General features: G+C 45.2%; 1 protein-coding gene across 3 annotated transcripts in view; it reads right to left on the bottom strand.

Moving 5' to 3' along the window:
- Positions 1 to 23,704, bottom strand: part of DEPTOR (DEP domain containing MTOR interacting protein) — a 115,966-nt gene that overhangs the window by 37,029 nt on the left and 55,233 nt on the right. For all 3 annotated transcript variants that reach the window (XM_084848881.1, XM_084848882.1, XM_084848883.1), the window contains exon 6: positions 8,239 to 8,424. In XM_084848881.1, the coding sequence (XP_084705007.1) occupies positions 8,239 to 8,424 (186 nt within the window). The remainder of the gene's footprint in view (positions 1 to 8,238; positions 8,425 to 23,704) is intronic.

Here is a 23,704-nt window from a genome sequence, read left to right on the forward strand (position 1 = left end):
GCAGTGGAGGTGTGGAACCGATTCCAGGTACTTGCGGATGAGACTGGAGGACAGCCTGCAGAGGAAGAATCACAGGGGAACCAAGATGAGAGTGAGCAAGAGGCTGAAGGTCAGTCAAACAGAGGTGATGAAACCCAGGCCTACAAGAAGAAGAAGAGAAGAGTGGTAGTAGTGGGAGACTCCTTGCTGCGTGGGATCGAGACCCAAGTATGTCGCGAAGACCCGTGGACTCGCAGGTATGTTGTCTCCCAGGAGGATGGATTAGAGATGTGACTGAAAGGTTGCCTGCACTCATAAAGCCCACTGACAGGTATCCCTTTCTTCTCATCCATGTGGGAACAAATGATACTGCCAAGCGGAGCTACGAAGAAATCACGTCAGACTTTGAAGCTTTGGGAAGGAAACTCATGAACTTTGGGGCCCAGATAGTTTTCTCATCCATCCTTCCAGTAGTTAGAAGAGGGATAGAAAGGGAATGAAAAATACTCCGGGTGAATGACTGGCTACGAAGGTGGTGCTGACGAGAGAGATTTGGATTCTGGGACCACGGGCTATACTTCCTGGAAGATGGGCTGTTGGCAAGGGACGGGTTGCACCTCACAAAGGATGGGAAGAATGTGTTTGACCACAGCATGAAGAACTTCATCAGGAGGGCTTTAAACTGAATCCTATGGGGAAGGGAGATGTAATGTTGGGGGTAACAATGGACGTAGGTGCGTGCACCGCAACAAAGAGAACAGCTCTGATAGCACCCAATCATAGTCTTCAGACACATGTAGGAAGAAAGCCAGACTATGAAGCACATGGTCTTCGATGTCTATATACTAATGCCCAGAGTATGGGAAACAAACAGAATGAACTTGAACTCTTAATACAAGAGGGAAATTATGACTTGATAGGTATAACTATCACCAAGGTATAACTTGGTGGGATGACTCTCATGACTGGAAAACAGCAATTGAAGGATATAACTTGTTCAGAAAGAACAGGAGGAACAGAAAGGGAGGTGGGGTTGCACTGTATGTGAAAAATACATATCTCTGCACAGAAATACAGGAGAAGGAGCTTGGTAGCCCCATCGAGAGCATCTGGATCAAAATAAATGGAGCAAAGGATAAAAGGAACCTGGTGGTCAGCGTCTACTACCGGCAATCCCATCAAAGAGAAGACGAGGATGAAACTTTTGAAAAGCAAATAGCCAATGTTTCAAGGGAGCATGATGTAGTAGTAATGGGGGACTTCAATTTCCCCAATATTTGTTGGGAGACAAATTCTGCAAAACATGGCTCCTCCAGGAAATTCCTGACTTGTGTGGCGGATAACTTCCTCCTACAGAAAGTAGAGGAAGAAACTAGAGGATCAGCCATGACTTGATCCTAACCAACAGAGATGACTTAGTGGATAAAGTAGCAGTTACAGGAACTCTGGGGGAAAGCGACCATGTTGTACTTGAGTTCTTGGTTCTAAGGGAAGCAAAAGCTGAGTGTAGTCAAATGCATCCCCTGGATTTTAGGAAAGCTGATTTTAATTAACTCAGAACAATGATCAGTAAGGTCCAATGGCGAGTGATGCTAACGAGAAAAGGAGTCCAAGATGGGTGGGAGCTTTTTAAAAAGGAAATTCTCAAGGCACAATTACAAACAATTCCAACAAGAAGAAAAGGTGGAAGACAACAGAAGAAGCCCATGTGGCTTCACAAAAAGCTTAGAGATGACCTGAAAACAAAAAAGGACACATATAGGAAGTGGAAAGAAGGCCAAGAAACAAAGGAAGAGTACAGGCAGGTAGCACAGAATTGCAGGGATGGTGTCAGGAAGGCTAAAGCTGAGAACGAGCTGAGGTTAGCAAGGGATACTAAAAACAACAAAAAGGTTTTCTTTAGCTATGTGCATAGTAAAAGGCAAAGGAAAGAAATGGTGGTTCAGCTATTAAATAAGGATGGCAAAACGATAACAGATGACAAAGAAAAGGCAGAGGTGCTCAATTCCTACTTTGGCTCAGTCTTCTCCCAAAAGAGGGTCTATGAGCCCCCTGGCAAAGGTGAAGTACAGGCTGAAGGGACAGGATTGCAGCTTGAGATCGATAGGCATATGGTCAAGGAACACCTCATTACTTTGAATGAGTTCAAATCTCCAGGGCCAGATGAACTGCATCCAAGAGTAATAAAGGAACTGGCAGAAGAACTCTCAGAACCACTGTCTATTCTCTTTGAGAAATCATGGAGGACGGGTGAAGTGCCAGATGACTGGAGGAGGGCTAATGTTGTCCCTATCTTCAAAAAGGGTAAAAAGGAGGAACCTGGGAACTACAGACCAGTCAGTCTGACATCAATCCTTGGGAAAATTCTGGAGCGGATTATCACGCAATCCATCTGTGTTGCTTATTTGTTCAGTCGCTTCCGACTCTTCGTGACTTCATGGACCAGCCCACGCCAGAGCTTCCTGTCAGCCGTCGCCACCCCCAGCTCCCCCAAGGTCGAGTCCGTCACCTCCAGAATATCATCCATCCATCTTGCCCTTGGTCGGCCCCTCTTCCTTTTGCCTTCCACTTTCCCTAGCATCAGAATCTTCCCCAGGGTATCCTGTCTTCTCATTATGTGGCCAAAGTACTTCAGTTTTGCCTTTAATATCCTTCCCTCAAGTGAGCAGTCTGGCTTTATTTCCTGGAGTATGGACTGGTTTGATCTTCTTGCAGTCCAAGGCACTCTCAGAATTTTCCTCCAGCACCACCACAGTTCAAAAGCATCTATCTTCCTTCGCTCAGCCTTCCTTATGGTCCAGCTCTCACAGCCATAGGTTACTACGGCGAATACCATTGCTTTCACTATGCAGACCTTTGTTGTCAGTGTGATGTCTCTGCTCTTCACTATTTTATCAAGATTTGTCATTGCTGTCCTCCCAAGAAGTAAACGTCTTCTGATTTCCTGGCTGCAGTCAGCATCTGCAGTAATCTTTGTGCCTAGAAAGACAAAGTCTGTCACTGCCTCCACGTTTTCCCCCTCTATTTGCCAGTTATCCATCAAGCTGGTTGCCCTAATCTTGGTTTTTTTGAGGTTTAACTGCAACCCAGCTTTTGCACTTTCTTCTTTCACCTTCGTCATGAGGTTCCTCAGCTCCTCCACGCTTTCAGCCATCAAAGTGGTATCATCTGCATATCTGAGATTGTTAATGTTTCTTCCAGCAATTTTAACTCCAGCCTTGGCTTCATCAAGCCCAGCACGTTGCTAGGGTTGGCGGAGAATTTCTCCCCGAAACTTCGGGGGGCCGAGTGCCAACGTGTTCGGCCCCCGAACAAGTTTCGGGGAGAAATTCTCCGCACCCCCCCACCCCCCGCACCTCCCCCGGGACGGGACTTACCTTTGGCAAATGTCCCTCCCGGCAGTGGGTCCGGCTGGCGGTTCAGCGGGTCTTCGTCCGGGGCGGGAGCGGCAGCCGGTCTTTCGACCGGCTGCCGCCGCCGCCATTCCAATAAAAGAAAAAAAAAAAAACGCCCCCGTGATAGGCTACGTGACGATTAACATAGCCTATCACGGCTAGATCTGCAAAGTCAGCCATGATAGGCTACGTAAATCGTCACGTAGCCTATCACGGGTGACTTAAAAAAAAAAAAAAAAGCGCGTACGGATAATGGCGCCCCCATAGGGAGCCGCCATTCCCGTTCCTTATTTGGTCGCTGTAGTCTACGTAAATCTTTACGTAGACTACGGCGAAAATAAGGGCAACGCTATATTGATCTTCCATATATTCTTGCCACCTTTTCTTGATCTCTTCTGCTTCTCTTAGGTCCTTGCCATCTTTGTTTTTGATCATACCCATTTTTGCCTGGAATTTACCTCCAATGTTTCTAATTTTCTGGAAGAGGTCTCTTGTCCTTCCTATTCTATTATCGTCTTCCGCTTCCGCCCATTGCTTGTTTAAAAATAATTCCTTATTTCTTCTGGCTAACCTCTGGAATTTTGCATTTAATTGGGCATATCTCCCCCTATCACTGTTGCCTTTTGCTTTCCTTCTTTCTTGGGCTGCTTCCAGTGTCTTAGCAGACAGCCATCTTACCTTCTTGGTTTTCTTTTTCTTTGGGACGTTTTTTGTTGCCGCCTCCTGAACAATGTTGCGAACTTCTGTCCATAGTTCTTCCGGGACCCTATCTACTAAATCTAGTCCCTTAAATCTATTCTTCACCTCCACTGCATATTCATGAGGAATATTCGCAAGCTCATATTGAACTGATCTGTGGGTCTTCCCTATTCTCTTGAGTCTGATTCTAAATTGTGCAATAAGAAGTTTGTGATCTGAACTACAATCATTTCCAGGTCTTGTTTTTACCGACTGCATAGATATCTGCCACCTTTGGCTACAAAGGATGTAGTCAATCTGATTTCGGTGTCGACCGTCTGGTGAAGTCCATGTATAAAGTCGTCTCTTAGGTTGTTGGAAGAGAGTGTTTGTTATGCACAGTGAGTTGTCTTGGCAAAATTCTATCAGCCTATGTCCTGCTTCATTTTGTTCCCCCAGACCATGCTTGCCTGTAATTCCAGGTGTCGTTTGATTACCCACCTTAGCATTCCAGTCTCCTGTAATGAAAATAACATCTTTGTTTGGCGTACTATCCAGTAGGTGCTGCAGATCCTCATAGAACTGATCTATTTCTGCTTCTTCAGCATCGGTGGTTGGGGCGTATATTTGGATCACTGTGATGTTAAATGGCTTACCCTGAATTCGAATTGGGATCATTCTGTCATTTTTTGGATTGTATTCAAGCACTGCTTTAGCCACTTTATTATTAATTATAAAGGCTACTCCATTTCTTTTGTGATCCTCTTGTCCTCAGTAGTAGATCTGGTGGTCATTTGATGTGAAATGGCCCATTCCAGTCCATTTCAGTTCACTGACACCCAAAATGTCTATATTTAATCTTGACATCTCCCCAATAACCACATCTAATTTGCCCTGGCTCATAGATCTTACGTTCCTGGTTCCTATGGTGTGTTGATCTTTAGAACATTGGATTCGTCGTTCACCACCAGCACCATCGGCTGCTAGCCGTCCTTTAGGCCTTGAGCTAGCTGCATCATCACATCTGGGGCTAATTGAACTTATCCTTTGTTCCTTCCCAGTAGCATTTTGACCATCTTCCGGCCTGGGAGTCCCATCTTCTGATGGTATACCGACATATATCTGGTTGTATTGATCCATTTAGTTTTCATGGCAAGAATACTGGGGTGGGTTGCCGTTTCCTTCCCCAGGGATTGTATTTAGTCTGACCTCTCTGCCATGGACTTCCCGTCTTGGGTGTCCCTTCACAGTTTAGCTCATGACGTCATCGAGGTGCTCAAGCTCCAGCACCACGACAAGGTAATGATCTCCTTTGCTGAAGAATCCATCTGTAAGCACCTTGAAAACAATGCAGTGATTACTCGAAGCCAACATGGATTTTCAAAAACAAGTCCTGCCAGATGAATCTGATCTCATTTTTTGATCAAGTAACCTCCCGTTTGGACCGTGGGAATGCTGTAGACATCATATACCTCGACTTCAGCAAAGCTTTCGACAAAGTGCCCCATGATATCCTGATGAGCAAACTAGCTCAAAGTGGGCTAGATGAAACAACGATCCAGAGGATCCACAGTTGGCTACAGAATTGGACTCAAACAGTGCTTATCAATGGGACCTTCTCAAACTGGGGAGAGGTAACTCAGTCCTGGGCCCAGTGCTCTTCAACATTTGTATTAATGACTTGGAGGAGGAGGTGCAGGGAATGCTGATCAAATTTGCAGATGACACAAAATTGGGTGGGATAGCTAATACTTTGGAAGACAGAAACAAAATTCACAGTGATCTGGATAGACTGGAGCGCTGGGCAGAAAACAACAGAATGACATTTAGCAGGGATAAATGCCAAGTTCTGCACCTCAGAAAAAGAAACCAAATGCACAGTTACAAGATGGGGGATACGTGGCTCAACCACACTACGAGCGAGAAGGATCTTGGAATTGTTGTCGATCACAAGCTGAGTATGAGCCAACAATGTGATGTGGCTGCAAAAAAGGCAAATGCTATTTTGGGCTGCATTCATAGAAGCATCGCTTCCAAATCCCGGGAACTACTAGTTCCCCTCTACTCAGCACTGGTTAGGCCTCATCTGGAGTACTGTGTCCAGTTCTGGGCACCACACTTTAAAAAGGATGCAGACAAACTGGAGAGGGTTAAGAGGAGGGCAACAAAGATGATCAGGGGACTGGAAACAAAGCCCTATGAGGGGAGACTGAAAGAACTGGGCATATTTCGCCTGGAGAAGAGAAGACTGAGGGGAGATAGGATAGCGCTCTTCAAGTGCTTGAAAGGTTGTCACAGAGAGGAAGGCCAGGATCTCTCCTTGATCATCCCAGAGTGCAGGACACGGAATAATGGGCTCAAGTTACAGGAAGCCAGATTCCGGCTGAACATCAGGAAAAACTTCCTGACTGTTAGAGCAATATGGCAATGGAACCAATTACCTAGGGAGGTGGTGGGCTCTCCCACACTGGAGCCATTCAAGACGAGGCTGGACAGCCATCTGTCAGGGATGCTCTGACTTGGATTCCTGCATTGAGCAGTAGGTTGGACTCGATGGCCTTGTAGGCCCCTTCCAACCCTACTATTCTATGATTGTATGATTCTATGAACAGTGGACTAATCATATTTCATTGGGCAAGATATTCTCCAGTGATATCCACCAAGATCACTCTATTGTCATTTCTACATGAGGCTGTTAATCAGCTCTTAACTCGCTGTATCTACTTTTGTTTCATCACAGAATTGAGATCCGAGCACTACATGAAGAATGTTTATTTCCTGCTTATCTGCTATATAACCTCTAGGTGGCACTGTGATAGAGTGGAATAGCACAAATACACAAGTGAAAAAGTGTTTTCTTTCACTTTCACCATTAAATACCGCATTTTCCCTGCTCTAAAAAAACTTGCTGAAAGTGCTCATTAGGCACAGAACTGAAACTGGAGGGTCACAATATCATCTAAAGAACCTGTGAACAACCATGAGTAGGGAATGATGAGCACACAAAAAATGTGTCGTGTAGAAAAGCCCCTACCATACACCCATGTCGGGGTGCACGAAAGTCCCTTACCTGTCCTCGAAGCTTTTCGCGGTGGGGGGGAGGCGCTTTGCTGCTCCCCCCGCGAAGTTCAGGCCAGGGGGGGAGGCTTCCCGCCTCGCTCGGCCGAAATTCAGGCCGGGGGGGAGGCTTCCCGCCTCACCCGGCCGCGAACTAAAAAGTTAAAAAAAAAAAACGCCCCCGTGATAGGCTACGTGACGATTAACGTAGCCTATCACGGCTAGATCTGCAAAGTCAGCCGTGATAGGCTACGTAAATCGTCACGTAGCCTATCACGGGTGACTTTAAAAAAAAAGCGCGTACGCAAATGGCGGCCCCCATAGGGAGCTGCCATTCGTGTTCCTTATTTGGTCGCCGTAGTCTACGTAAAGATTTACGTAGACTACAGCGACCAAATAAGGAACGCGAATAGCGGCTCCCTATGGGGGCGCCATTATCCGTACGCACTTTTTTTTTTTTAAGTCACCCGTGATAGGCTACGTGACGATTTACGTAGCCTATCATGGCTGACTTTGCAAATCTAGCCGTGATAGGCTACGTTAATCGTCACGTAGCCTATCACGGGGACGTGGGTTTTTTTTTCTTTTATTGGAATGGCGGCGGCAGCAGCCGGTCAAAAGACCGGCTGCCGCTCCCGCCCCGGACGAAGACCCGCCGAACTGCCGGCCGGACCCGCTGCCAGGAGGGACATTCACCAAAGGTAAGTCCCGTCCCGGGGGGCGGTGCGGGGGGCGGGGGGGTGCGGAGAATTTCTCCCGAAACTTGTTCGGGGGGCCGAACACGTTGGCGCTCGGCCCCCCAAAGTTTCGGGGAGAAATTCTCCGCCAACCCTACATCCATGGCAGGAGAACTACATAGAAGTGCTCCTCTTTTAGATCTTAGGGAGTGAGCAGGAAAATATAGGAGAAGGTGTTCCTTAAGGCAGCTTTCCCCAACCTGGCAGCCCCCAGGTGGGTTAAGCTACTATCACTCCCATCATCCCCAGCTGGCCATGATGGGAGTGGTAGCCCAATACATCTGACAGTCACTATAGCTGACTAGAAAATATACTATTTTCCTGCTAATAATTCCATCTACCCTGAAATTCAGGGATACAGTGGGCATCTCTAGTTCTAAACAAACTAATACCTGAGAGGAAACTGGTGTATTTTTTATTGTCATGATTCTGCTTGCGCAGGCAAAAGGGGCTGTCGTGACTCTCTGGCATCAAACGGGACTTCTCTGTGAGCAGCTCCATCAGCCTCCTCCTCCGGCGGAAGTTCATCCGGAACTGGAAGAGCAGGTTGCTGTCCACAAAATGGTGTTTGTTGGATACTGAGGAGGCAGGAAAGAAGAGACAGGTGGAAAGACTTTAGATACAAGTCAGGATAGAGTCAGTATGCCTTGAGATGACAAAAGAGTACCCACTGTAATTCCACCTAAGTTTACCAAACGTAACTTTAGCAGCCATAAACTACTTCCCTTCTGTATACACAAACCCTTTGGGCACTACATAGGAATGTTCCAAGTCACTAGGAACATAGGAAGCTGCCTCATACTGAGGTCAAACCATTGGCCCATCTCAAGGGTCCCCAATGCAGCACCCAATGGGCACTGTTGTCCCACAGGAGCTCCAACGGTGCCTGTGAAACTCTCCCTGTCCCTTCAAAAAGTTATTTCTAATAAAAGCCTTGAAAAAGGTTAGGACACCAGATTCTCCTTCCTGTTCCTGAACCTGCTGCTGTTCCGCTATTAGGAGAGTAAGAAGAGAATGGAAGTGTTTCTTCCTGGCCCCACACAATCTTCTTCCACCCACACAGACCTTTCCCCATTGATCTCTCTCTCTCCACGCCCAGCCTCTATCCTCACTATTTCTCCCCCCACCTCTTTACCTTGCTGTGTCTCCGTACTCCTAGCTTCTATCCTTGCACTTTCTCTCACTGTTCCCTCTCCTTCTCAGTCCCTAGCCTTGCTTTTTCTCTCCCTCTCACCCCTTTATCTTGCTATGGTGGGGAACAGAGTGGCTGAGTCTAGGGTCAAAGCAGGGAAACTTTTTATTTCCTTTTGGGGACAGGGGCATTTTCTTTGCTTTGGAGCTGGGGAAAGGTGGATAGGATGAGCAGAGCAACCCTATGTAGGCCTGCTCAGAAGTAATTCCCACTGAGCACCATGGAATCATGCATAGGACTGCAACCTTAAATGGGTATTTTGTTGTGCTTCTGTGGGGTCAAATAGGTAGATTGGCTTTGGAATTCAGACTCTTCCTCTGTTTGTACTTAGTTTCTTGAGTGAATTACTTCTCCTTTGACTAGCCAAGCCCCAACAGCAGCCGTTATGTAACTGGCTACATCCTCCATGGGAGCCATTTTGTGGTGGTGCCCACAGAAGTTTCTCAAATTCCCAATTGTGCCCACAGGTCCAAAAAGGTTGGGGAACCCTGGTCTATCCAGCCCAATAGTGTTGACACTGACTGGCAGTGACTCTCAGGGGTTTCAGGCAGGATCTCTTTCCTAGCCCTACCTGGAGATACCAGGGATTGAACCTGGGACTTTCTGTAAGCAAAGCACAAGCTCTACTACTGAGATACAGCGAGGGATGATGGAAGTTCTAGGAAAAACATCTGGAGTTGCCAACTCCTGTTTTAAAGTAAAGATTGCAATCTCATTAGCAATATCTATATCTAAAAAGGTAAAGGTGTCCCCAACCAGTCGTGTCCGACTCTAGGGTGCGGTGCTCATCCCCGTTTCTAAGCCGAAGAGCCAGCGCTGTCCGAAGACGCTTCCGTGGTCATGTGGCCGGCATGACTGAACACCGAGGTGCACGGAACGCTGTCACCTTTCCCGCCGAGGCGGTACCTATTTATCTACTTGCAATTTCTTGCTTTCGAACTGCTAGGTTGGCAAAAGCTGGGACCGAAGACGGGAGCTCACTCCGTCATGCAGTACTCGGGTCTCGAACTGCTACCTCTCTCTATAAATTTCTATCCCACCATTCCTAAATGTTGAGGTTAATGCTGAGGGCCAGAAACCCAGGAAGCACTTAAGCCTGGAGTGAGGTGTGCTCATAGCAATAGGAGAAAAAGATCTGATTAGCAGAGGTGTTTGAAAGACAGATGTATTACTCCCTCTAATACAGGGGTGGGGACTGCAACTCCCACCAGCCCAAGCCAGCATAACCAATGGTGAGGGATGATAGGAGATGTAGTCCAACAACATCTGGAGGGCCAATTTGTAGGGTTCCCAATTCCTGCTCTAATAGCAAACTCAGCTGGTGAGTGCTGACTGGACTCTAGGTAAAACACTGAGAAACAAGACAGAGGTATCAGCATGCCCTGGGAATGCCAAGGTTTGCAGAAGAACAAACAAACCGGGGGGGGGGGATTAGAAGGACACCCTCCCCCTAAAATCCCCCAGCGCAGTGAGGACTGAGCATGCTCAGTGGCTATGCAATGTGTCTGTTCGGGGGAGATAAAAAATGGGAAGGGAAGGAGGAATTTCCCATCCTGGAAAAGGGCATGGCTGGCATCCTGAACAGGAGAGCTTGAACATTTTGTTGCAGGTTCCATTGTTATGCCCTGAAAGACAACCAGCAGCCACATCTCTAAAGACTGAAGGATGAGAGCTTGAATCTGACACACTCAGATTCAACAACCATCTGTAGGATCTCCCCAGCTGCACATTAGTACTTACCCTTTTGGAGCAGGAAAGCTTTTTAAAAAGTTACATTTGGTACTATGGACTTATCAAGATGAGCTAAGGTTTGAACAGGGTAGCTTTTAGCCTGCATGCTAGTGGCCTTTGACAGACACATACAGCTGAAAAGCAGAGCTTCATCTTCAGGCCTCAGTGCGACTCCATCTCCCAGAGAGCACATTGGCTCTCTATCACCCAGCCCTGGCTCTCCATGTTTCCAGGTTAACTTTGCCTTGGTTATGGCTATCTGGTCCTCTGCCTTTCCGTATCCCATGCTCCTTGGTCATACACTTCCATTTTGAACACAGCCACTCAACTTCTTTGTTTTGGACTCCCCTTTCTGCATGATGCCCTGAACGTCTGGCCAATGGCTCCTGGAGTTCCCTGGTAATGACAGCTGCACACGCTCATTGGGCTGGTTCTCATGACACACCACAGCTCACTGTGGGTTAACCCACGATGAGCCGTGGTGCATGCTGGGTTCCATTCTGAATATGCAACCCAGCCACCAGGGGTTAAATGAGGGTTAAACAACCCTCGAGTAACCATTGGTTTGTTATAGAGTTGTTGTTGTTATTCAATCATTAAGTCGTGTCTGACTCTTTGTGACCCCATGGACCATAGCACACCAGGTCTTCCTGTCCTCCGCTATGCAAGGGTTATTTAACCCATGGTGAGTCCAGTGTGCCATGCAAACTGGGTCAATATAGTGCAGTAGTAAATTTTGAAGTGCAGGAGCTCATCATGATAGCTCCCGTTCCACGCTCCCAGGATGGAGGGAGAGATATCCTATTTTTCTATTAATTATACTCAAAGGAGCTAACACTCTGGTTAAAAACTCCATCATAGAACACAGGTATCCAAAACAAACAAAAACGCTAATAAAACTCCACAGTTAAGTCTACGGGGCCTGAATGAAATCCTGTCTATAGTCATCTGAGCTTTAGCAAAAGGTCTTCAGCCAACTGCAATGGAAGCTTTAGCCTTTAATTAGAAATGAAAACAGGCTTGCAAAGATGTGTTACCGTTTAAAATGCCAGCATGAAGTACGAGCCCCTTCAAGAAAAAGAAAGCAGTATCTAGCCACGGCTTCATTGTTTTTCTTATTCTCTGACTTCCTCTGCATTCATCTTTCACAAACAATCCTAAAACTTGAAAGCCCCATTATCACCTCACATGCCAGAGCAAGGAGATCTGCCCCGGTTTGCATGATAACAGCTGCAGAAATAAGCCATGGTGGCTTATTTCCCCTGCCATACGTGCTGGTAGCATGCCGGGGATTAGTGTAATTACTTTTGGCAGAGTGGCATGAACCCAGCCAGAGTGGCTTGTTGCCATGGGTAACAAGCCACCCAGAACCAATAGGCTGTTATAGGGTTCTGGGTGGCTTGTTACCCACAGTAACAAGCTACCCCAGCCAGATCTGCACAAAATGATAAGCTGCAATGCCAAAGGTAATTATGCTAATCCTCCTGGCACATGACCAGCACATGCAGGGTGGTTTACAAGCCACTGTGGCTTATTAACCACCCTGCGATCCGTGCAAACCAGGGCTCTGGCCGATGACATCATCGCTCCTGCTCCGAAAAATGTCCGGAGCTGCTCTCGTCCGCATTCCCCCTCTACTACACAGAACCTGGAGTTTGTTATTTAGATCAGGCTTGATAAGTTAGGACAGGTTTTTATATATTACTTTTTGTACCTGCATCTCATCAGGTATATGAGTTCTTCCTGGCTCCTCACTCTTAAGGCAGCAGTAGCTTTTTCGAGCCAGGTGTGTTCCTGATCTACCTGCTGAGATAACTTCTGAAAAGGTGCTGTGCCAGACTTGAGAAAGTGCCTGGTGCCAAGAATAGCAATCCCTCTACAAGAAAAACGCTAGGCCCAACTCTACACTCAGAACTGCAAATCAAAATGATTCCATTGTCACTCCCCTCAAACACCAACACTAACGACGCACACAACTGGAAATGATCTGAATTACAAAAACGGTGAACTTATCATTGTGGGGACACTAAAAAGCAAATAAACCAAAATACTGAACTCATACATAACAACCATACAGGATATTAGATACAAACATACGGATATAGCGTACAAGGATATAAACATCAAACCTGATGAAACAATAATCTGTTATTGCCCATTGTCACTCCACCAGTAATTGCCAAGTGCTGCAGTCCCTGAGGCAATAGGCAGGATAAATGTCCATTTCCTAGAAGCATTGTAACTAAAAGCAGAGAGAAATGTAATAGAACTTTTCCTGCATTATTAAAAAAAGAAGCAGAAGAAGTAACATGAAATAAGAACAAGGGTAAGGTCTGCTTATGTTGTAGGGAAAGTTCAAAGTTGGTAAATAGCGGCATTCTTATGTATATGCTGACAATCCTAGAGGAACTGTGTGAGGTATCTACTTCTCACCTATTGGATATTCACCTGTGAATGCTGACAATCATATTTAGGTTGCTGTCAACATCCACCTGCACATATCTAGTTTTGGACATTCACTGAGTTTGTCTGTAGTGTTTCCATGACGACCCACATGGAATGGCCTCCCATGAAATTAATTCATGAAGTCTGGAGATGCCCTTAAAGGTATTACCACATGGGAATTCTCTGTAATATTAATTTTGCATATAGTACTATAGTAGGAGAGAGAGAAATAGCAGGTAGAATGTTCTGTAGATTTATGCACAATATGTCTCTCTCTGTGGACTGCACCAACCCATGCTGCTGACTTCCAATATTTCTCCCCAGTGTGTGAACTAGCATGGATCAATGTGGATAACACAGTCAAATCAGCACATCTAAGACCTGTACCGACCAGCAGGTCAACTGCTACGCTCTCTGCCATTTGCTTCTGTAACTGCCACATGCTGTTATCTTTATTAAAGAACTTCTGAGGAGCCAGGATCATTCCCTCATAGAGTGTTTAATTTCAGTTTTCCGGTTTACTCCAGTGCCTGCTTTATTGGCTCTTCGCACCAGGTGTGCTTTCCAATTCCCCCCAAGGCCTTCATTAAGCTGAGTAGTTTTAAAATTAAAATTGCAGAGGATGTTGCATTCTGTAGCAATTCATTTCCTGGTTCCAAGATTCTAATTACACCATGGATGGTGTCTGATTTCCTTAAACAGAGAGAAGGTGATCTCATCATTTTGAATATATGCAGTAATAATTGGAGCAGGAGTGAAGGAGAACAGAGCTTCAGCTCTGGCGAGAGCGACCATAGCTCAGTGGTAGAGCAAATGCTTTGCATGCAGAAGTCCCAGACCCAAACCCCAGCATTTTCATTTAAAAGGATAAGGTAGCAAGTGATGGGAAATATCCAGTTGAGGCTGGTTGCTCCGATGTCAGTGTGGTGTTGAATCCGGGTTTTAGTTAGAACCAGTCAGAACTGTAAAGGAGCTATCCAAAGTACAAAGTAAAGCACCTTGGATAGCTCCTTTGGAGCTCTGACTAGTTCTGATTGAAACGCGGAGCAGATTCACTGCCCCACTGACATCGGAGCCATCAGCCTCCACTGGAAATATCTCCATGCACAGCCACTGCCTCTCACAGCAGATAATACTTGGTTAGATGGACAGATAGTCTGGCCTGGTATAAAACAGCTTCTTATCCTCCTAAGAACACCTGAAAGCCCATTACTAGTCTAATTGCAGTGGTCAACTACCCCTCTCTCTGTCTCCCTTTAAAAAAAACCTTCACTAATAGTAATTATAGACTGCATTATAACACAGTTCTCCAGGTGATAAAAAAAGAAAAAACTATTTAAAATTCAGTAATGATTAACAGGTCTTCAGCAAAGGAGATCGTTACCTTGTCGTGGTGCTGGAGCTTGAGCACCTCAATGACGTCATGAGCTAAACCGTGAAAGGACACCCAAGACGGGAAGGTCATGGCAGAGAGGTCAGACTAAATACAATCCCTGGGGAAGGAAACGGCAACCCACCCCAGTATTCTTGCCATGAAAACTAAATGGATCAGTACAACCAGAGATATGTTGGTATACCATCGGAAGATGGGACTCCCAGGTCGGAAGATGGTCAAAATGCTACTGGGGAGGAACAGAGGATAAGTTCAGCTAGCCCCAGATGTGATGACGCAGCTAGCTCAAAGCCAAAAGGACGGCTAGCAGCCGATGGTGCTGGTGGTGAACGATGAATCCCATGTTCTAAAGATCAACACACCATAGGAACCTGGAATGTAAGATCTATGAGCCAGGGCAAATTGGATGTGGTTATTGGGGAGATGTCAAGATTAAATATAGACATTTTGGGTGTCAGTGAACTGAAATGGACTGGAATGGGCCACTTCACATCAAATGACCACCAGATCTACTACTGTGGACAAGAGGACCACAGAAGCAATGGAGTAGCCTTTATAATTAATAAGAAAGTGGCTAAAGCAGTGCTTGGATACAATCCAAAAAATGACAGAATGATCTCAATTCGAATTCAGGGTAAGCCATTTAACATCACAGTGATCCAAATATATGCCCCAACCACCAATGCTGAAGAAGCAGAAATAGATCAGTTCTGTGAGGATCTGCAGCACCAACTGGATAGTACACCAAAAAAAGATGCTATTTTCATTACAGGAGACTGGAATGCTAAGGTGGGTAGTCAAGCGACACCTGGAATTACAGGCAAGCATGGTCTGGGAGAACAAAATGAAGCAGGACATAGGCTGATAGAATTTTGCCAAGACAACTCACTGTGCATAACAAACACTCTCTTCCAACAACCTAAGAGACGACTGTATACATGGACTTCACCAGACGGTCGACACCGAAATCAGATTGACTACATCCTTTGTAGCCAAAGGTGGTGGACATCTATGCAGTTGGTAAAAACAAGACCTGGAGCTGATTGTAGTTCAGATCACGAACATCTTATTGCACAATTTAGAATCAGACTCAAGAGAATAGGGAAGACCCACAGATCAGTTCGATATGAGCTCACGAATATTCCTCATGAATATGCAGTGGAGGTGAAGAATAGATTTAAGGGACTAGATTTAGTAGATAGGGTCCCGGAAGAACTATGGACAGAAGTTCGCAACATTGTTCAGAAGTAGGGATGGCGGAGAATTTCTCCACGAATCTCCGGGAGGCCGAATGCCAATGCATTCGGCCCCCCGAAATTGGTGGTGAAATTCTCTGCTGGCCCCCCGCCCCCCCGGGATGGGACTTACCTCGTGCGAATGTCCCTCTCGGCGGCGGGTCCCGGCGGTGTTTTGGCAGCGTTTTGGCGGGGGCGGCGGCTGGTCTTCTGACCGGCTGCTGCCGCCGCCATTGCAAAATAAAAAAGTAAAGTAAAAAAAAAAACACAACACACACCTGTGATAGGCTACATAACGATTAATGTAGCCTATCACGGCTAGATTTCTAAAGTCAGCTGTGACAGGCTACGTAAATCGTCACACAGCCTATCACAGGTGACTCTGAAGGAAAAAAAAAAAAGCGTACGCAAATGGCAGCGCCCATGGGGCGCCGCCATTTGCGTTCCTTAGTTTGGCACGTCTAGTCTATGTAAAGATTTACATAGACTACGGCGAAAATAAGGGCAACGCAAATAGCGCTTATTTAATGTTTATTGTTTAACACTGTTTAATCTTGTAAGTGCTCAAAATGTATTCCATCAATGTTGCAACATTCCTCGAACCTGTCCAGAACACTGTGACACACAGTACGACACAAATTCCGGTCCACATCAATGTCCATAAATGCTTCCGAGATGAATCCTTTTAATTCATTGACTGTCCAGGGATTCCTCTCAAAAACCTTATTCTTTAATTCCCCCCCCCCGAAAAAGAAGTCCATTGGTGTTAAGTCAGGTGAACGTGGCAGCCATTCAATGCTGCTACGTCATCTGATCCAATGCTGTGGGAAGGTGTTGTCAAGATAGTCCCTTACTGCAAAAGCATAATGAGGAGGTGCCCCATCTTGTTGGAAGAGCAGTTTGCCGAAGTTAGCCCTGGTTCTGAGTTCTGGCACTACCACATCGCGTAACATGTTTGGGTAATTGTTACTATCCACAGTTGTATCGAAGAAACTGGTCCTACAACACCTTCGTTGGACAGCGAACCCCACACTGTGACGCCTGGCTGGTTCAGTTGAGATGTGATAGTCAAATGAGGATTTTCATCTGCCCAATACACACAGTTATGCTTGTTCACATGGCCTGACAACTTGAAAGAAGCCTCATCTGACCAGATGATCTTATCAAGAAGGTCTGGTTTGTTAGAGATTTGGTTACGCATCATCTCACAGAATTGCAACTGATGGTCTGGGTCGTCCTCCAGAAGACCATGTAACAGTCTTGGACGGTACGGCTTCAATTTCAATTTACGCATTAAGCGTTGCAAGGATGTTCTAGGTATGGATAGCTGCTTAAGACGCACGTTGTGTGGACTTTTTCGGACTGTTCACAAATGTCAGAGCGACTCTCATCTCATTTTCCTCTGTCATAGATGTCCTAGGACGTCCAGATTTCGGTGCATTAGCCACTGCACCTGTTGCTTCAAATTTATCTCTAAGACGATAAATTGTCAGACGTACTGGTGGAGGAGTGTCAGATGCTTCTTGCCACGCTGGGCGCTCCCGCTCGGCATTTTCAGTCTTCCAGGACAGCTTTAGAATCCACTTTCTTTGTTCTTGACTCAAGTTCACTGCCATCATTCACAATATCAGTAAAAAAAATAACTAAACAACTGTATATTTACTCAAGGACCTCACTCCCCTCACTCTCTACGCTTAACTGATTTAACTGTTACTCCCTGTCATTCACTCTTCCCAACTGTCATTCTGACTCCACCCACACATCTTCTACTCACACATTCTCTCCCCCTCCCATCAACATTCTAAACAACTGTATCCCTACTTTTGGGTCACCTGGTATAATATGAATCAGGAGAGGGACAGGGACCCTCAAGCATCACATTGGCGACCCCAGTGATAGTGTAACTATGGAGGGAGGGTGATCACACGACACTGTGCTCACATAGAGGGGGTTTAAGCCTTCCTCCTTGTGCTGCAGTCCTGATAATCCTCCCCCCCGCCCCCCCGCCCCGCTACTTGTTCTAGTAGCTACTGCAGCTTCCTTCCCATGGCAAATGGCAGTTCTGGGAAAGGGGGGGGATTTTCTTCCCTGCAAGCAATGTTGCCTGCCTCCTGTGTTTCATCCCCTCAGCCCCAAATGTAATGAATATCTGTGGCTGTGTTATTTTCAGACTTGGCCTATCTGACAGTGAATGTCTGAATCAAGTCACATTTATTTTTCCTCTCTCACTTTTGGAGAGTCTCCCAAGAATAGCTTGAAAAGCAGATTTCAAAGAAATGGCAATATTAAACGGTCATCATTATGGAAAATCCCACCGCTTTTGGAATCTGTCCTTTCCCTTCTTTTTGGCCATTTGGTTCCTGAATGTTCTTATACATTTATTGGTGTACAGGCCAAAATTTAAAGGCATATTCTCATTTTTGTTTTTTTGCCTATGTAAAATCCTGGAAGAATGATGTCCTACAACATATGATTCCTACAAATGAATGGTCTGGTTTTTACATTAAATGTGCATCTTTGATCCCCCAATAGCCTCAGTGTGCCACACACCACCCTGCTGAATACAGCAGCAGGAGACATTTCACTTCCAATTTTCCTCCCAGTGGAGCATTAATACTGCAAGACAAAAGCACCTGATATAGCAAGGAGCTTTCCCCCCAATCTTCTCAAAAGCATTTTGGTCTTCACAGCTAATCTGACATCTGCAAATGTGCTTTAATAATGGCATCAATTCAGAATATTTACTCTGCTGTTTAAAATCAAACTTCTAGTTACTGGTGTTCATCCGTCCCTATATCTATAGCAAATCCAGGTCCCAATATTACATATCACTCTCCTAACAATGTATCAGACTTTAGCATTCCCAAGAAATAGACTATGCAGAAAACAGCCAGCGTGATCACCAAGGGCAAGGAACAGGTTTGTTCCCCCACCCCAATGGTCTCTCCACATGCCCCCCACCATTACTTTTGCCCATATCAGAAAATGGCTGAGTTCTCAGTGGATCCCATTGCACATGACAGGAGGTCAGGGAAAGGGAAATAATAAAGGCCAGGATCCAAAGGAGTCACACATACCAAGGTTTTTGCAGCTCCCTTCTGCCATACTGCCCTTCAATAGATAATCCCCCAAATTGAGGGACCCTCCAGAGTGGCGTCCGACACAGTGCAAGGGGCTGCAGCTAGAAGGGAAAATTGGCACAGCCCCTATAGATGTGCGGCAGAGCCTCTTGTGATCCTGGCCAATTTTTTTTGTTTCATCTCATTTATTACATTTCCAAATTTCCCTGGGTGGTTTATATAGATTAAAAGCTATTAAAAATACATTATACATAATATAAAAAACCATTTACATACAAACATATATAAACAGGCAGCACACACACAGACACACATATATCTAAACGTTTTAAACAATCAACACTAAAAAAATCCAGGACCTGATTAAAATCTCATCATATGCTGCCAAATGCCTGAGAGAAGAGGAAGATTTTAACCTGGCGCTGAAAAGATAACAATGTTTGCACCAGGGGGGCCTTGTTGAGGAAGTCATTCCATAATTTGGGAGCCACCACCGAGAAGGCACTCTCTCTTGTTGCCACTTCTGAGACTCCCTCGGAGAAGAGCCATAGATGATGAACGTAGTGTAAGGGTAGGAGAGGTGCTCCATTTTGTTCTTGTTTTTAAAAAACCAAACACACACTTTTGAGTTAAACTACAGTTTGACTTTGTAATTAACAACACGTAGATCAACATTTTCTCAGTGATCAAAACAGTCACTTGAGGAAGCGTGGGCATGGGGCTTGCATGAGTCAAAAACTTTCCATCTGTGGAAAGCTGGCAGTTCCAGTATAGCCTCCTTGATAATGCTAGTTTTGTAGGGCTCATCCACGCAGCTCTGCCACCAATCTCTAGTGCAGGGGTAGGCAACCTGGTGCCCTCCAGATGTTTTAAACTACAATGCCCATCAGCCCCAGCCAGCATGGCCAATGGGAAGGGATGATGGGAGTTGTGGTTCAAAACATCTGGTGGGAACCAGGTTGCCTATTCCTGCTCTAGCCAAACCTACCCAGAAAGCACATGGGAAACAACATACATGTTTACCAGATCGGGCAAGTCCAAAGCCATTTAAAGGCAGAGCACATAGCCAGGGAAAATGGGCAATCCCAGGAGGAGCTCAAGAGGCAGATGTTTAAGAAAGAGGACTCTCTGGTGTAGCGCAATGGTTAAAAGACTGAGCTAGGAATCAGGAAATTCCTGGTTTGAATCTCTGCTATGAACTCACCCAGTGTCCTTAGATAAGTCATTCCCTCTCAGCCCCAACTGCAAAATGGGGATAATAGTACCACTCTACCTTACAGGGTTGTTGTAAAGATTACAACAAGGTAATGCATGTGAAGCACTTTAAATGCTCAAACATGCTATACAATTCACAGCATTTATTATTATTCAGCCAAGCTTTGGGATATGAGGGTCTTGTCTCAGTGCTAAGACTTAGATTAGAGATGACATTCTCGTTCCCTCCCAGTTCTACAATAACAAATTAAGTAGAGAAGAAAGCTTCATTTTATTATTCTTCATGCTAATTCAGCAGTAAGATAGCCAAGTTCTATTATAAACTGTGACAGCAGTTTATAAAGACAATCTATGGGGCACAAAAAGGTATTTTATTCTGCACTCGTTCTTTGGCCAAGGATCTCATTCAGTTCTTGCCAGGCCTCGGAAGAAATGCCAATTAGAGTTAATTGAGACTGTACTGACAACGGTGTCATACAAGCCACAAAGAATGGTTTAGCCTTTGGAAAGTAGAGTAAACTTGCCAATGGATACATGAAATTTCCATGCAAATACAGTGGGCTCTGTAAACATTGCCGTAAACAGATAACACAGTGAATACTAGGCAGCTGGTGTTTCAAATTAAGCCTGCAATTTGGAAATAGGATTTGGGACGGTGTGTTTTTTTTTCTAATTCTCTAGTTGTGTTAGTCTTACTAAATGTACAGATGTTGTAATTAAAACAGATGCTATATTTGTTTGCTTCAGCTAAATCCACAATCATTCCATCTCAGCTGAGTGTAACCAATACAGCTCCTAAATCTAGCAAAAAAGCAATGAAACCTATAGAGAAAACTAAGCTGTCCTTTAAACTAAATCTCCTACTGGCAAAGTATTATAAGTAAAAAGCTTAGTCTCTAGGCCTTAGCCAGGTTTTATACCAGTTTTGTTCATCCAAAGTCCTTGGGAAGTCAGTAAGAACACTCTCTTACCAACATTAAACTGAAACAAGTGACTTGCATACAGCTATACTGTTGTCCTTCGTGCATTTCCAGGAGAAAACTTCGGTTGTCCAGGCCAGAATAGTGGGATTAACCAATCCATGTCCTTGGTAGCCTGCCAAAATGTATAGTTGCCAGAGGGAGAGAAGGGTTTTTGTTTCCAATGTCCGAGCAGCTCCAAGTAGTAGAAGATCAGAGACTACCCTCCACCATCTTCCATGCACTGAACTTTGTCCATGTCACACAATGTTTCCAAGGCACTTGGAGTTGCTCCAAAGCACAGCGCAATGCTTATGAGCCCCAGCCCTCCCTCCTAATGTTGGAATGGGGTGGAGGATGGGCAGGGGATAATCCCTGCGTTGTGCAGTCATGCTTTACTTCTGAGACATTCTGCCAGAGCTGGGAGAGACACTCAACACAGTGAGCAGATTTGTGGATCCCCGGAACATTTGGTACTTTTTTTCTTCTTTTTTTAAGCTCTGATGTAAACTCTTTAAAACTCTTTATGGTTCTGTTGGTTCAATTTAGAATAAGGAAAATCCATCTGTAGAAGGTTCTGTAGGAACATAGTGAAGAGACACAGCTCAGTGGTAGAGGACATGCCTTGCATGCGGAAGATTGAAAGTTCAGTCCCTGGCATCTCTTTCCTGAAATCTGGAGAGCTGCTGCCAGTCAGTGTTGACAATATTGATCTATATGAACCAATGAGCTGACACTGACCTGGTTCACATGTAACGACAAACCAGAGTATGGATTGAGTATGAGTTTGTTGTTCAATCATGCATTCTCATTATGTGCGAACCCTGCACTATGGTTTAGCTATAGACTGTTAACTATGTACAACACAGAAAAATAATCTATGGGTAGTTGTTGGGTTGTGTACTTTGGACTGTTCGTGGTTAACAGCCCACAGTTAAACCATACTGCAGGGTTTACACATATCGACAACCCACAATTCAACAACTATCCATGATTCAACAACAACCCATAATCAACCTGCACTCTGGGTTGTTGTTAGGTGCAAACCCGGTTTCAATATAAGGCCGCTTCCTATCCCCCTATGCATACAGGCTGATGTTATGATGTTACACCTCTCCTTCCCTCCATTTTCCCTCGGGCAGTTTTTAAAGTGAAGGATGAATGAATAAACATATGTTGTGATGGTTTACTTTGCTTTTGTTTCTTAAGGCAGGTAGCCTGGCTGAAGCATGGAGGGTTTGGGGCAAGGCTGAGCCAGTCTGTCATGCTAATTGTGAGGCTGGAAGAAATCAGGACTCACATTGCAGAGACAAGAATCTGCAGCAATTTCTCTTCTTTGCATTTTGCCTGACCTCACCCTGTGCTACCTCTCCCTTTTATCTCCCTACCTATAACATGCTCTTGCTACTGCACAGGCCAACAGAGTTCACTTTATTTGTACACTGTGCACCCAGCAGCTGGCACCGTATAAATCACAAGTTGGCAGCAAGATTAATTACACCACTGTGATATAAATTGGCAGAAGTCACTGTGTTAATTCCAGTCCAAGTTAAACAGGAGTAAGATTAAAGACTAAAGCAAAAGCAAAAACCTCTGAGCCAATGGTACTTCAACCCCTTCAAGTACTGGTATTGCCAAAGGGCAACAGTGAATAAACAGTTAATCAAGAGAACATTCTGTGCAAAGACGGGCATGATAAAGGACAAAGAAGGAAAGGACCTAACAGAAGCAGATGAGATTAAGAAGAGGTGGAAAGAATACACAGAAGAACTATACAGGAAAGATCTTAATGTCCCTGATAGCCATGATAGTGCGGTCACTGAACTTGAGCCAGACATCCTAGAGAGTGAAGTCAAGTGGGCCTTAGGAAGCATTACTAACAACAAAGCTAGCGGAGATGACAGTATTCAAGCTGAGCTATTTAAGATCCTAAAAGATGATGCTGTTAAAGTGCTGCACTCAATATGCCAACAAATTTGGAACACTCAACAGTGGCCACAAGACTGGAGAAGGTCAGTTTACATTCCAATTCCAAAGAAGGGCAATGCCAAAGAGTGTTCAAACTACCGTACAATTGCGCTCATTTCACATGCCAGCAAGGTGATGCTCAAAATCCTACAAGCTAGGCTTCAGCAGTATGTGAACTGAGAACTACCGGAAGTACAAGCTGGGTTTCGAAGAGGCAGAGGAACTAGAGATCAAATCACCAACATTCGCTGGATCATGGAGAAAGCAAGAGAAATCCAGAAAAACGTCTATTTCTGCTTCATTGACTACGCTAAAGCCTTTGATTGTGTGGATCACAACAAACTGTGGCAAATTCTGAAAGAGATGGGAGTACCAGACCACCTTACCTGTCTCCTGAGAAACCTGTACGAGGGTCAAGAAGCAACAGTAAGAACAGGACATGGAACAACTGATTGGTTCAAAATTGGGAAAGGAGTACGACAAGGCTGCATATTGTCGCCCTGCTTATTTAACTTATATGCAGAGTACATCATGAGAAACGCTGGGTTGGATGAGTCACAGGTCGGAATTAAGATTGCTGGGAGAATTATCAACAACCTCAGATACGCAGACAATACCACCCTAATGGCAGAAAGCAAAG

Source organism: Heloderma suspectum, chromosome 4 (assembly GCF_057233095.1).
Source record: "Heloderma suspectum isolate Gila_16-S chromosome 4, 16-S_ref, whole genome shotgun sequence".
Taxonomy (NCBI): domain Eukaryota; kingdom Metazoa; phylum Chordata; class Lepidosauria; order Squamata; family Helodermatidae; genus Heloderma; species Heloderma suspectum.